The sequence below is a fragment of the Schistocerca piceifrons genome, unplaced genomic scaffold (assembly GCF_021461385.2).
Source record: "Schistocerca piceifrons isolate TAMUIC-IGC-003096 unplaced genomic scaffold, iqSchPice1.1 HiC_scaffold_1870, whole genome shotgun sequence".
Lineage (NCBI taxonomy): Eukaryota > Metazoa > Arthropoda > Insecta > Orthoptera > Acrididae > Schistocerca > Schistocerca piceifrons.
Genome location: NW_025727757.1, coordinates 2051306 through 2066502, shown reverse-complemented (window position 1 = coordinate 2066502; position 15197 = coordinate 2051306). Strand labels below are relative to the sequence as shown.

The window sequence follows — 15197 nt, the reverse complement described above, 5'->3', positions numbered from 1 at the left end:
TATTCGGATTGCGTTTATTACATGCTGCGTCACTAATCAATGTAACTGGAGATCCATAGTCAATTACCGCGGTGGAATTACGTGAGTCACTTGATATCTTTATAATTGCATGATACACATTCTCTTGTGGCTGTTCTTTTCCCTGCAATAACGTGTCTCTTATATCTTCCAGTGTGCTAATACGTTCTGTTACTGTGTTCATATTGTAAAAATCTGCAAACTGATTAAATCCTGTTTATTATTAATCCCTTTAATAAAAATAAAGTGGTCCCCGTGCCTTAATGCTCTGGAAATACTGATGTTCGTGAAATGGTCCCTCTCCGTTAATAATTTTCGTAGCAAACAGATCCTGAAATGAAAATATCTCACCGCATAATGTAATTGTTTGGCAAGGAGAGGCGCCTACTCGCTCATAAATTATTTTGCAGAAAGCTTCGTCGATTTCGTGCTCAGGTGAACGATGTCAAGTTACAAATGTTGTTTACATATGTGCTCAGGTGTACTCAGAATACGTTACATTTCGTTTGAAAGAAGTGTGCGCAAGTTGAGAAAATTGTCTCCTCCATTATTGTGCACTAGCTACAAAGTTATCAAATGAAGGAAAAAATTAATTCTGGCATTTTTTTATCGTTATTCTGCTCAAAATCTCATGAGACTAATTGTGATTATATTGTCTTTTAGTCGCAGCAAGTATCTATCGAAGCAATGTCTTTTCGTGGTTTTCAGACACGCGGCTGTTGGCCTGAGAGTACACAGCACGCTATGCAGCACATGTTGGAGTGTCTTCCAGCACTCATGACGTTGTAACACCTCTCCAAGTGAAAGCGTCGTATCGTGACTGTGTGGGAGGCGGCTGAGAGCAGACTTGGTGCACTCCGTACGTGTCAGCAACAAACCCAGTGACAACTCAGAGCCAGACCGCTCACAAAAGGCGCCTCCATGTCACTTTTAACAAAATGTCTGAAGTCGCCTAAAATCACGATAATCGATGCGGCATGTCGTGGTAATCAAAATGTTAATAATACCCCGAAGTTTCTCACAGTCCAGAGAATAACTATACTCGAGTCCACAAATGTGCCGCTTTCACAAAGTACGTATATTCTGTTACGATACAGTGAAAGAAAATAAAGCTAAGACGTTTATACTGTGTGAGAGAAAAGGAACATTAAAATATAGTAATCATTACATGTACAATGCATTGTGAAAATATCGATAGGCAAACATTGTTATGAGTCTTCTTACATTTTACACGTGCGTGAGTCGACCACTCGTGTCGTTATGCAAGAGTACAATAGTTATCTCTGCACAGTGTATGTTTTTACATACTTGAGTACACTCGTGGAAGGATACAGCCTGAAGGGAAGGACAGGAAAGAAATGTGAACAATATTTTACTGCTGTAGAGGAAAACAGAAATTATCACATTTGTCTGTCATCTGTCAGTCATAAAACATAAACCAAATGAAAATGTATTCCGAAAACTTTAACTTATGCACACGCCAATTACTTATAATTACCCCAAATGCAAAATTTAAGTAGTATCAAGACGAGTACCTAATGTCTGTGAACAAGTAAAGTCAACGTGCAGAATGAAAATAGGAAATTATCTCTTTCCGATGAAGTCGATTAACTATAGGCGAAAAACAATGACAAATGATATTATCCTGTGAATGAGAAGAAAACTGACTAGCTCAAGCAAAGTCACAAATTTCATCAAAGCAAGTACATGGCATGGCTATAAGGGTCTTCAATCCTTCACGTTGCTGTTCACAAAAAGATGCATTCTGCTGAATGAAAGTGTTTATCTTCCCGTAACGTCATAGCCTCGTATTATCGTTCTGCAACACCTTGTCACAGGCCGTCAGAAATAGCACTCGTCAGAGATACGCAGCAAAACACAATCAACAAATCACGCACCAAGGCTAAAAACATCATGTAATCCGTAACAACTTGTAGCATCAATATGCCACACTTCATATCATAAATCATAAACGCCTGCATAATAGTCATAAAAAGTTCGCTATCTTCACTTCCTATTATTTCATCACATCTTCAATATAAAATTCCATAATTCATTGCTACACATACTTCATCTATAATGAATCCTTGTCTTCACTTCACATACGACATCTATAGTAAATCTCTTACAGTCAGTGAAGAAACCCTGATTGTACCGCCGTGTTACAGTATCTCAGTGGAAGATGCTGAAATTAAATATCTCCTCCGACTGTTGAGAGTACATGTTGTGCCTGTGCAAATAAATGTACTCTACCTGTTTTCTCAGTACTGTCTGGAATCCGTTACTGCATGCTTCTGTACGTTATCCTGTAAGAGAAAATGCATTACGACGCACAAAATTCGATGTTATTGTTTCTCATGTTGCTTTTATCTTCTGTGATGCCTTTTCTTCTTCGAAAAACTCATTGCTGTCTTCTTTGGCGTAACCTTTGCTTGTAAAATGATGTATTCTAAAGAGCTGGGTCAGTTATGTTAGAACATGACGTGGTATATGCTCTGTAACAATCATTGTATCGGTTACATAAAAGTCGTAAGGCAGTGAAAATAGACGTACGAAATGGCTTGTACTTGTAGTACTGTATCAGGAAAAATATTTTCGTCATTTACGTGCGAATGAAAGAAAACCCATACAAACAGCTTGACTACTGTGTACAAACGGTTGATGTCATACGAAAATGAAGTACGTGTCGTCAGAACGTAATTGTTATATGTCGGTATGGTGGTGTCATCATTAAGGAGTAGGAAGTCAACCAATTATTTAGTGAACGGTTTTATATTGGTGATGTGATGAAGACTACTCGAAGCTTTCGTTGTGAGTGTTTCAAGATGTCCTGCGTTCGGAAGTGGGATTCGTCGAGTCCGAAATTGTCAGTTATAAAGTAATACAAATTTCTGACACCTGTTCTTTGCTTTACCAGATAATGGATGTGCTCGAACTAAAACTGTTTGTCGAACTTGAGATATTCGAGTGTGATTTACCTTCTTTTGTAGCATTTCCTCTTCTCACCTGCCTCTTTTGTATTAGCCATTGCAATGTCAATGAGTTCACGATGACGTAGACGCCGTGGCTTGGGGAAAGAAACAAGTTCTTTTATTTTGACGGGCGGATTTTTATTCTTCAGAACTAAATGTGGCGAGAGCAAAGTTGAATCAGTAGGAAGTGTATTAACGGTGTGCTGGGAAATCTGTCCCATTCAGTGTGTTGTTGGGACCGTCTGTTGGTGCTTAAAAGCTGTCAACCTTGTCTTCGATTACCCACCTGCATTGTCGGTAGCAAAAGACGTGTCAGTGGAAAATTGTGTACACCATTGTGTGTTGTTGTGCGCGAAAAAAGCTCTAGTCTGTTAATTTCTCGTTCGTCCATTGAAAAGCTCGGCTGAAACTGTAATGCCGGTTGCTGGTGAGTCATTATACCTGGTTCACATTTTTAATTTTACATTCTGCTACCTCAAATGCTGTGTCCTGATTCCTATATGAAATTCAGTAATAGAGCTGTTCTTTATCAGCAGGTTAACGACCATAGTGTGGCTGCCACCATTTACTCTGCCATCGAGTGCGTTTTATCTGCAACGGGAAGGTGCAGCAGTCGAAAGCTGGACTTGAGATGACGGAAAATGAGAATCTGTTTCGTTTGATAAGTAATTGCATCTGGTTAACATTGTCAACTTTACATTCTGCCACTTCACATTCTGTCTAGACGTTCGTATGTAAACAATAGTAATAGAATCGTTGTGCAGTTCTTTATCATGGGGTTAACGAGGATCTTCTCGCTGCCACCGTTTACTCTGATGTCGACTGCGTTTTATTTGTAAAGTGAAGACGCCCTGCCCGGAAGCACGCTTTTAAACGTACACAAATCAGTACCTCCCTCTTTCTTTTGGTAAGAAATTACATCTGGTCAATATTTTTTTTTTTTTTTTATCCCGCCTGGGGGGAGGCGCGTGGGTCTGCTCCTGAAACCGAAAGGTTGGACGAATGAAGGAAGTGAGTAGGAGCAGAAAAAGGTAAAACTCGTCGGTACTGCAAATAAGTAAAAGTGGTTTACTGGTGCATGGATATATACAGAGGCATGCCTAACTTTGTACGTGGGTGCGAAGCCTTAGACGCGTCGTAAGCAGAGCAGAGCAGAGCAGAGCGCCGACATGGAGCGCAGTGTCCCGGCCGCCTGCCCTTTGATCAAGTGGGCTGAACGCGCAGAGCCGCACAGCGCCGGCCGGCTAGAGGCCGCTGTCAGGCGTGCCGCCACCTTGGGAACTTGCACGTACGCCGTGGCAGCCTAGCTATCGATACCACAATTTTTACTACATTTAAAGTGTTAAAATTTCGTGATAATAACGGAAAAGAAAAAGGTTGTTATCTAATGTCGTATTACCAAGACCTTGGTGAGTGTCTCTGCTGTTTCTTTGCGATAGTCTATCGTTAACTGAAGACCACGGCATGCGCCTCTTGCTGACACACTGTGGTGACGTCATAACACCACCGCCCACACACGCTGGCCCCGTTGCCTCTCACCGGAACAACAAATCAACACTTTGAAGTCTGGAAACAAACAAACTGAAAGGCATTTACTACAAAACATCTTAATACACAACTAAATTAAATTACAATTTTTTATAAATAATTTGTATACGTAATTGGCTTTCGTGTGAAATGGTTCAAAGCATTCTGGGATGCACAGCGCAACATCACACACTGGACAACAGTATGTTGTTTCTTTCCTTTCCCACACTCCAGTTTCTTTTTTAGCTTTGCTACCAGACACTTTACACCATCTCCACGGCCTCGCTTTGCTGTCAGTTGGAGGAAATTGTTTTCCAAAATGTCGCCCAGTTAGTCTGTCGCCTGCAGTCGAAGGGTCCCCCCCTACTTGTTCCTTTCCTGCTATCGTGGCCAGTGTTTCTCCAGAAACACACATGAGTTTATCTGCAGGACATGGTTGCCTGTGCAGCATTTTATACATAATATAACTGCTTACTACCCCCCGAACGAAAATTCTGTAAATAAGTAAGTCGTATCTAGGACTTGCCTACATGTTTTGTATTATTTACAGTCTGATATGTCACGTTAACGAATTATTTTTTTGAGTGATGTAGTGGCAATTACTAATTATTCTTACAACTTTCAAATAATTCAAAATGAAATTCACGCTTTACTTCAATCCTGTAGGCGAAATTTGTAACTAATTTCCGAACACCGGCTTTTACGAGATTGCTTTACGGAAAAATGTTTCCAGTTAACCCACAATTTGTACCGAGCAATGAAATGTATATTCACCGATGTTATGTGGAGGAGGTTACAATTTAATGTCCAGTATCCTCTGCCAATTATTTTGGGACGAGGTAGACCTTTTACTTTCTCACTTACAGTGTCACGGTCGGAAAAGCTGACAGGGGCTGCGTCGTAATCCTGCACAGTTACTCACACCCCGCTGTGGTGTGGAGTCTGTCAGGCCTCGAAGCCGACACTGGCGAGGCGTGCGTGCAGACGGCTTCCGTGTCCAGACCTGCAGTCAGATTTTGCAGGGCGCCACAGAAGGGAGTCGCGCCTTCTGAGTCAGTCTCCCTTAAAATACAATTAAAATGTCGTGCGCTGACGAAGTCGCCTTTTGCCTGTCTCAGAAAATACGGGACTCGATCGCTGAAAAATCTTTCCCCAGCAGCTCTCTTGTGTGATGCGGAGGGAGTGCAGAGGTTTAGAGAGGTGACCACATTCGCAACGCCTTTGACAATGCGTCCTCCAGGCTCTTTTTCTACATCCTTTAGTTACTGTGTTCGTGAAGAGTTACTCACCGCAAAAGGCGCAAAATCTGCATTACGAAACTCTCCACTTGGCCGGTGGCCACCCGAGCCAGAAGCAGAACGGGTACTTCTGCGCATGCGCGGGCGTATCGAATCCCTCTGCTGGTTCTGTGATGCTGGCACCGTTTCTGCCTCCAGACGGCTGTCGCACTGGACCTGTGCCGTACGTTTTTGACAGCTCCGTCACTCTCTTAATAGTAACTGGTTCCAGAACAGAGAAGCGTTCCGTTCACACAGCTAGGCCAACAAATTTAATTACCATCAACGTTCATGTCCACTGTAAGGTACAGTGACTGTCACAATGTATCTGTGAAAATATATCATTTTAGATGTTTTAAACAGGTAAATGAAGTCTAAACATGAAGATGAACAATCTTCAGGGCCAACATTTTAATCAGAGTAATTTGTTTTGCAGACAAATGACATACAAATTACACTGAAATCGGCCTGCTCTCTCGCAGGCGAATTGTTCGATATACTGAGTAGCCTCTAATTCGCATCGTGTAGCGTGTGCTTCGCATACACACATTTACCAAAAGACATGGGACATCCTGATTAAAAAATAGTCCGATCGTGCATGTGTAACGTCAGTCCCGGATGGTGCGTAAATATTTAAGCGGAATGTCTCAGCGACAGAACATGGAATTGCACGTCTTCTGGGATAAAGTTGGACGTTTTCAGGTGTAAACCCATCCCTCAAAAGAACTGCCGTAGCGTTGTTTACTTCTGCATGGATAGTAATGACAGCTTGAAAGTCAGCTGATGTCATTGAGAGACTTGCTGCAAAAATAAAACATTACATGTATTAAATCATCCAGAGCGCTAATTTTAACAGAGGTTGTTATCGAAATAATGTTTAGTGTTAGTACATAGTGGATTGCCATTAGACAGATGTAGCGTGCTGTGACGTAACTGCGAAACTGCTGGGAGGGCGAGAGAAAATATCTTTGTAATACTGGGACATTAAATGGCAGCCGGACACCGGTGTCTGCCATCATCACCGACTTTGAAATTGTTGAGTACAACTGGAGCAGTAATCGCTAAACAGTATTACAGATTTTATGTCGGAAGTGATCGTCCTGATTTAGTTTCGGCCCCCCTGTCGTGTGGCCGGTCTTTTCTCCGCCGCCGTGGTCGGACCGCCCCTACCGCCTGCTCCCGCCCCGCCACATCATCTGCGCATGCGCGGCCCTCTGCCGGATTCGCTGCCCGCATTCTGCGTCGCGCCCCCACCTGCGAGTTTCCCCTCGGCGACTGCGCCGGCCGTTTGCGCGGGCTGTCTGACGCCACCTGTTGCTGTTTGCACGTGAATAACAGTGTCGTAAGCTTTTCTGCCTTACAGACAAGACCGAATGTTTACACAGGCTTTCCTTACGTAGAGAATAATGCAACATGTTACAGATACGTTGCTCTTTCCAGAAACAACTGTTTCTTTGGCGTCATTTTTATCGATGAAATTCGGATCTCGGAAATTCCTTTGTTATCTCGTGATGTGGCGTGCGGAGACGCGCACTTAAATGGAAACCAGCGCCGTAAACTCATCGCTGTGAAACTGGGCTTGAAACGCATTTGGTCGGTACACACCTGTCTGAAGCGTATTTCACAATGCTCTTCAACTTCTTCCACTGATACCCGCGCTGTTGGTGCTGCAGAGGAAAGGAAAGCTGAAGCCTGTTTCTCGTCGCTCTTGCTAAGCACAATAATATTCCCAACTTATTTTCTATTTATGGTTACGGTCGTATTCGGTAACACTGTAACGGTCTTGGCATAGCTGATTCCCCGTTCTACCCTAACAGATTCGAAAAGTTCGGGTCTATTTGTCACTTGCAAGTCTAAGATGCTGTCTTCACGACTCGTTTCTCAGATTAATGGCCCGAGGTAGTTTTTGAGTAAAGCACTTGGATCAGTTTCTCACGATTCCCTGGCCCTGCCTTCAGTCTCAGCCACCTATGTCGCCCACTGCAGAGGTGGCAGGTTAAAGGTTCCACCTAGAACTGTAACATGGCGAGGAAATGCACGCCAGATGTTCTCCGGGTTTCTTACTTTCCATTCAGAGCTCTTAATAGACGAGTAGTTCAAAGATATTTCTAGCATCGCGACTGCAACAGGAAAAGGCCGGCACAGCTGTGGTACTCAAACTGTCCTCCGCCACACACCACAATGTATCTGTGAAATTATCATTTCAGACTTTCCGAATCCCTAAATTATTTCAGAAAGGCGTTATCTTGTGAATTTTGGAGCAGTTTTGACACAAAGCGGGATGCGTTACATTTTATCTTCATTTGCACTATAAATACGATAGCAGATCTGGTGCAGTTATTGTTTACAAGTCTGAAGATAAAGATTTACAATATTCAGGACCAATATTTTAAATTGAGTTATCTGTTCTGCAGATAAATGGTATGTATAAATTACATTGAAAACGACCTCCTCTCTCGCAGGCGAATTGTTTGATGTACCGGCTAGCCTGGATTTCGCATCGTGTAGCGTGTGCTTCGCATACTTCGGAACAAAATTTTATTTCTAGACTTTTCTGTCGCACTGAACTGAGATTTACGTATTTCGATATCAAAATAAATTTTAGCCATTTCTCAGATACCAACCACACACTTACAAGCACTAGTTTAAATAAATGCGAACACGTTTCAAAATATATGACGTCCGTTTCGACAGCGGATGTCTGGCGTGAGTGCTATTGTGTTTGACGATGCGAAGAACACAGGTGGAGTTCTGGGCTGTTTTCCGTCTGCTGACGCGTGCCATACCGTTCCAAAGTGCCGTAATAGCAGAGTGCAACAGGTGAATGGCGTTAGGCGCGATCCGAATTTTGGGGAGTCACCGTTTTTTTAGGAGGCTCTAGCGCGGTCACCACTCGTTGTCAGAAAATCACTGCTGATTGGTGCATGTTGTAGAAGAGTTTGTCCAATTTAATTCTGTGTTGAGTTTTCAACTTTGAGAAACACGTAGTCTTTGTGAAATAAATGAAAATCTGAGGAAAGTCGGAAAATTTTGAGGCTTTCGTTGTGAAGCCTACATACTACAGGGCAGGAAGCACGAAATTTGGATTTTGGAGCCCAAAACATATGATTGTGGAATCGCTGAGAAAAGATCTGCCGCAGTTTCTTAGCAATTGGTATCTTTTGGTCATTGCACGCAAGGTGGCTCTGGATAGTTACTGCTAGATATTTTACGGTAGGTGACTTACTGTTTCCAGCAATTTGTGGTCAGCAGTGTAATTGTACAGTAGTGGATTTCTTTTCCTGTGTATGCAGAGTGTATTACATTTATTTATGTTGAGGATCAACTGGCAGAGCCTGAAGTATTCATCAATGCCGTGGAGGTCACTCACCAAGTCAATACTGTCTCCTGGCGCCGCTGCTTCCTCACAGAGAATGTTGAGGAGCTTCCGTGTGTAACGCCGCCACATGAGGGCCACAGAAGCTCTTGTTCAGAATGCAGTCTGCCGCTTTGGTCACACATGCACGCACGGGGACGCCAAGTCTAATTGTATCACAGCAGACAGGGGAATGAATGTTCCAAATGTGGTCTGCTTCCAAAACGCCTATAGAGACGCAAAAGTGTAATTTGGGAAACTACCGTATAATTCCAGTGATGGCTGCATGTCCCACGTGATTGAGTATAATTCCCTGAGAGATGGTAGTTTGTTCTGTAAGAGCAGCAAGGGAGGTGTTTAGGAGTCTAATGATTTTAGGTGGTTGTTCAATTCTCTTTATTTGAAGGTGAGCTGGCAAGAAGGCTGCAGATGGTGTGAGCATGATGTGGTGTGAGCAGTACTACCAATGTGACATTACAGTTAAACATGAAAAGTACTTGTGCAGTGCACGCACAGAAGTGAATTCAGTGTGAGGTCGCAAGTGAAGATACATTCTAACTGAACAGCTTATATGGCAGTAATATGGGTATGGTGCAGTTCACAGTGATGTAATGTAGCAACATAGACACAGCTAGCAAATAGTTTGCAGTAATTAGGTAATGTAGGAGACTGGTGCAAAGAACTAACATTAACGCACAACAACCGGTATTCTGGCATTTGTGTCTTGGAAGAGATTGGGTGTTTACATTTCGAAATACAGGCGGTTGTGAGAGAGGTCGGCTGTATTCTTGTAAGCTGTTTGAATACTGTATATGGGACGAGAAACACAAGACAGAGAGGGAGAGAGAAGTGGAGTTTATGAATGAGGGAGTATTTGTTAATTGTTGCTGAGCTTTTGCAGAAATTGCTTGTGAAATGTTTTACAGAGTGAATTCTGAAAAGGAAGGTTTGTCACGTTGGTTTACAGATATCTCCTGTTGTTGCAGTAGTTGTGGTGTTACTGGAGTAATTGTGTGGACTGCAAAAGGTAGAAATGAATAGAGAAATCGATCTTTTTTTTTCAATTTTTTATTTTAATATCCTATACAATGAAGTACTACTGGCACGTATTAATGCTGTGTTAGCATCTCGACGATCACGTGATGGTTTTCCTCCCTGGCGTAGTCCAGGGGGGTCCTCCCGTCATCAGTCCTCACCCCCCTGTCGGCTCCGGCCTGCAGCAACGCAGCCGCCGCTTCTGTGTGGCCAAAGAATGCCGCCAAGTGCAGCGGCGTCTCCCCCCACTGAGACCTGGCGTTGGGGTCGGACGCCGCAGAGAGCAGCAGCCGCACCACAGCCGCGTCGCCACTCCGTGCAGCCCTGTGCAGGGCGGTCCACCCGTACCCGCCCCTCGCCCCCACGTCCGCCCCAGCCGCGAGCAACGCCCGCACCTCCTCCACCGCCCCCTCCTTAGCCGCCTCTATCAGCCTCCTGCCTCGCTCCTCCTCAGAAAGGCTCCTGCACAAAACATCAACACACTTACTCTCTACTATCGAGACACACACACCAAATGAAAGAAACTAACAGCCGCAAAACTGCCAACAATTCTGAATACACTTCTTCCGAGCGACAAGTCACAAATCTAGAAATCTCGCTTCTGCGATACGGGTTAACCAGCGTATTACAGACAGATCCACAGCACTAGCCCATAATCAAAAACTTCACCCATCTCCCATTAAAAATAGGTGCACTCCATCCCGTAACAAATTCATTTGGCACATTCCCTCATAGTTCACTCCACAGATCCGCCTCCTTTCACCTCGGCATGCAGTTGCTACCCAATCCTTCATCTACATTCAAACACACCCCAAAACTACCTTCTCTGGGTACCAATTCCTTCAGTCACTTAGGAAGAAAACAATATAAACTAAACCCATCTGCAAGTACTGAAATACAATTTCCTCACCAGACAGCTAAGTGATTCAGACCAGTAACATGGAAATTTTCTGACATACCGACAAAAAATATAAAAGTCACTGCTTCGTACCCAATAAGTCGGTCGACATCTTTCAAATACAACAAGGGCACCAGGTCGACTCTCCCTGACAGACACACACACACACACACACACACACACACACACTACCCGCTGAAATAATAATCGTCACATGTGCTCATATAATCATGCATGCAACAAGAGATACATCCACTGGAACATTCATTTCCATCTACTTACAAACTTTGCAACCCACCATATGGTCTGTGGCAGGCGGCATCCTGCACAACTACTATACTCAGTCATGTTAACTTTGTGCAACTTTTTGCATTTTCTGAAAATTCTGGACACAAAATAAGTTACACACCACTACAGAAGGCGTAAAACTTTTCATTTATACTTAAAAAGTTCTAAGTAAACTTAAAGTGTACACCAGCTACGCTGCTTCCGAGTAAAATTTCTCTTTCAGTAGTAGTACAAACACTTAAGCCGTAACTTTAGACCACTCTCAAAAAAGTACTGTATTTCCTGTATCTAATGCAATGCATAAATTAGATCATGCCAGAAAGAAATCAGGTGCCTGTAAGAAATACAAACAGAGTGTTGATTCATTATCGCATGTTCACTTACAAATATCAAAATACTGGTATAGATCTGGCATTGCTGAACTTTAACCAATGTCGCGGGAACCTCTCCCCACAGCTGATGCAAGTTAAAGGCTAATCCCAAGCGAGAGAGCCAGTAAGAAGCTCCAAAGACAAGTGAAATACCAACTAGAAACTACAGACGTAATAAAACTGCTGCATTCAGTACAAAATAATCAATGTAGGTGGAGCAGCAACCATATGAAACAATAGTAGTAACTGGTACATATAAAAAGTTCTCAACTGACTGCAGTCATCTGCTTTTTCCGTTCCGCTCCCAAGTAGAGCGAGGGAGAAACGACTGCCAGTATGCCTCTGTACGAGCGACAACGCCTCTCACCCTATCTTCACACGCCTTGTCTCAAGTGTACATTGCCGGAACTAGAATTGTTCTGCAGTCAGCGTCAAAAAACAGTTCTCTAAATTTTCTCAACAGAGTTCCTCGAAAAGAACTTCGCCTCCCCTCCAGTGATTCCGATTCGAGTTCCTGAAGCTTCTGCACAATACCTCTGCGTCACTCGAAACTACCGGTAGCAAATGTAGCAGCTCAGCTCTCAGTCCTATAGCTGTCTTCCTTTAATTATACCTGTTGCGAACACCAAACACTCTAGCAGTACTCGAGAATAGGTCGGACCAGCGGCCTACATGCAGCCTCATCTACAGGCCAACCACACATTCCTAAAATTCTCCCAACAAACTAAAGTTGACCTCCCGCCTTCCCTACCGCAGTCCTCTCACGCTCGTTCCATTTCGTATCACTTTGCGAACTTTCGCTCAGACATTTAAGCGACGCCTCTGTGTCTAGCGGAACACCTCTACTGCTGTACCTCAACATTACATGTCTGTTTTTCCTACTCACCTGCATCAACTTACGTTTCTCTACATTTACAGATGGCTGCCATTCGTCACACCAACTAGAAATTTTGTCCAACTCGCCTTGTGTCCTTCTACACTCACTCAACGACGACATCTTACTGTACACTAGGGGACAATCAGCAAACAGCTGCAGATACCTGTCCACCAGACCATTTATGTATACAGACAGTAACAGCGGTCCCATCACCCTTTTCTGGACAACTCCTGCCTCTGGCGAACGCTCGCCACTGAGGACAACATACTGGGTTCTGTCACTTAAGAGCTGAGGTCCACTCACATACATGGGAACCTATTCCACACGTTTCTATCTCCTTCAACAGTCGACAGTAATCGACCGTGTGAAATGCTCTGTGGACACGTACGAATATGTTATTCAGAGATGATCGACAAGCGCACCACATCACAGGAAAATCTGCTCAATGCAAAGAATTGCGATCTTTGGGGTAAAAATGGCTCAGTCACCTCTGTTGCAATCACGGATTGTATTAAAGAGTCGGCACAGAGAGAACTGGGGGCTAATGTTGCCCGTCTCAAAAGGAAAGGATTGTAGTTTACACAAAAGTCAGCCTTGCCGCTATTGGACGCATCAGAAAGGCGACCGAAAATAAACCACGCGGTTTGCCAGAGCCGCCAAGAAAGTGCACTACGAAATTTGGAGTATAAATCCATCATTGCAAGGAGTTTCTCAAAATAGGTAATTTGATCAACCATAGGGACTTTTGTATGGCTAAAAACTAGTGCTGACATTACACAAATAAGTTGTTGGCGTAAAAACAAAAAAATTATTTTCCTTGGAAGAAAGCTGTTTAGCGTAAGACACTGCATGATATGCGATTTACTTGCAACAGACCTCTAAGTAAAGGAAAGGTCCCTCTAGAGAGAAGTCATTACTGACTGGCGATGCAAATACTTGATACAAGTCAGGAAATTAACAGAACTCTTTTCTATCGACGAAACTTGGGTGGTGAACCAACGACATTCCTCTTAGAAGACGGTGACAGGGTCGTGACATTGGCACCAAAATGGACAATATGATAGTGGAAGCAACAGCGGTGAATGTTGAAACCAATACTTGGTTTATTTATTAGTCTACATCAATGTCGTCTTCACTAAGATATTTCCCATTACATATTATACATTTATTCCAGTGGTTCTTCCAATGCTTAAAACGATTCTGGAACAATCCTTACAGTAGTGTTTAGTTCTCTCAGACGTGCAGTTTGAATCTCCTCTCTTATGTAAAAGACAGCTCTTTAAGGTTTGTCTTTATTTTTGGGAACAAATGTCACACATGGAGCGAACGTGGGGCCAAGGACATCACTACAGTACTGTTTCTAGCCAACATGCACAAGCACGCAACGAAGTGTGAGCAGGTGCGTTATCGCAGTGCAGAAACAATGAACTGTTCCGCCACAAAGCGGGACACCTTTCCGTGTTGCTTCAAGCCATCGGGGTTGAGCTGGTGAGAAGATCTGCCTACTGGCCGTTTCATCTTGGGACAAGGAGTCGTGGTGCACTGTACTGTTAAAACCGAAGATTACTGTCAGAAACGTAACATTCACATTTCAGTGGTCTTGGCCGTCTGTCACCGAGACGATTGAGTTTTAGTTTACGCATCGTTTGGTTTAACTCTCAGTTCGTCTTCTATTATGAACTTCTCGTCATCCTCATCTTCTTCTAAAGGTTTATACCAGTCGTAAACACCTATTTCACTCGTAGTATACTCACCAAAAGCAGTATATAATATTTCTAAAACCACGATGCATTTTAATCCGTTTTCATAGCAAATTTTAATACAAATGCGGTAATCCGCATGTTTGCAAAAGCTATCTCTGACAGCTTTAGAAACTGTGCCACCGAAAGAAAGAAAGTCGACCGAACCGCATGTACAGACTGCGTTCATGAACGCACTGAAGTAGTGAATAAGGATTTGGAAATTAAGGAACTGAGGGCCGAGATTGAACTTTTTAAAAAAACTGAATGCACAGAAAGAAGCGGCACTAAAAAATGTGATGCAGCCTTACGAAGTAAAACGAAAGATCTCCGACGTGTTCTTTCATCGAAGCGGGCAGAAAAGTCATCTGACGTGAAAGCAAAAGTCGTATTGCACAAAAGTGTAAATAGTGTATTGTCAAAGTGTTTTACACCGGCACAAATAAGATGTCTATTAAATGAAAATAAAAGGGCAAAGTGGAATTCGGAGGACATTGCCCATCCATTAACTTTAAGAGCTCTGTCACCTAAAGCATACACTTATTTGCGAAAGCGAGAAATTCCTTTGCCTTGCAGGGCAACCCTTCAGAAACTGACGAAGGAATTTAAATGCAGAGCGGGTATTCTTTAAGATATCCTGTGTTCATTGAATGAGGGGTCAGGCAGACGAGTGTCTCTCGCACCCCGCATTTACATTGATGCCACCCTTACCATCTGACACTCCACTGGGAACTCCTGAGGACGTGATTTTGAACGTGGCTCAAAATTTTGTCTTTCTGCGCTGCAGTGCATGGCAAACGATTCTGAAAATGTGCGCTCGCTTCATCAGGTAGAATACTA

General features: G+C 43.3%; 1 protein-coding gene across 1 annotated transcript in view; it reads right to left on the bottom strand.

The window, feature by feature from the left end:
• Nucleotides 1-15197, bottom strand: part of LOC124741114 (ankyrin-1-like) — a 51950-nt gene that overhangs the window by 18989 nt on the left and 17764 nt on the right. Inside the window, exons 4-5 of the mRNA XM_047248649.1 lie at nt 10346-10646; nt 6965-7111 (exon numbers count right to left, since the gene is read on the bottom strand). Coding sequence (XP_047104605.1) covers nt 6965-7111; nt 10346-10646 — 448 coding nt within the window. The remainder of the gene's footprint in view (nt 1-6964; nt 7112-10345; nt 10647-15197) is intronic.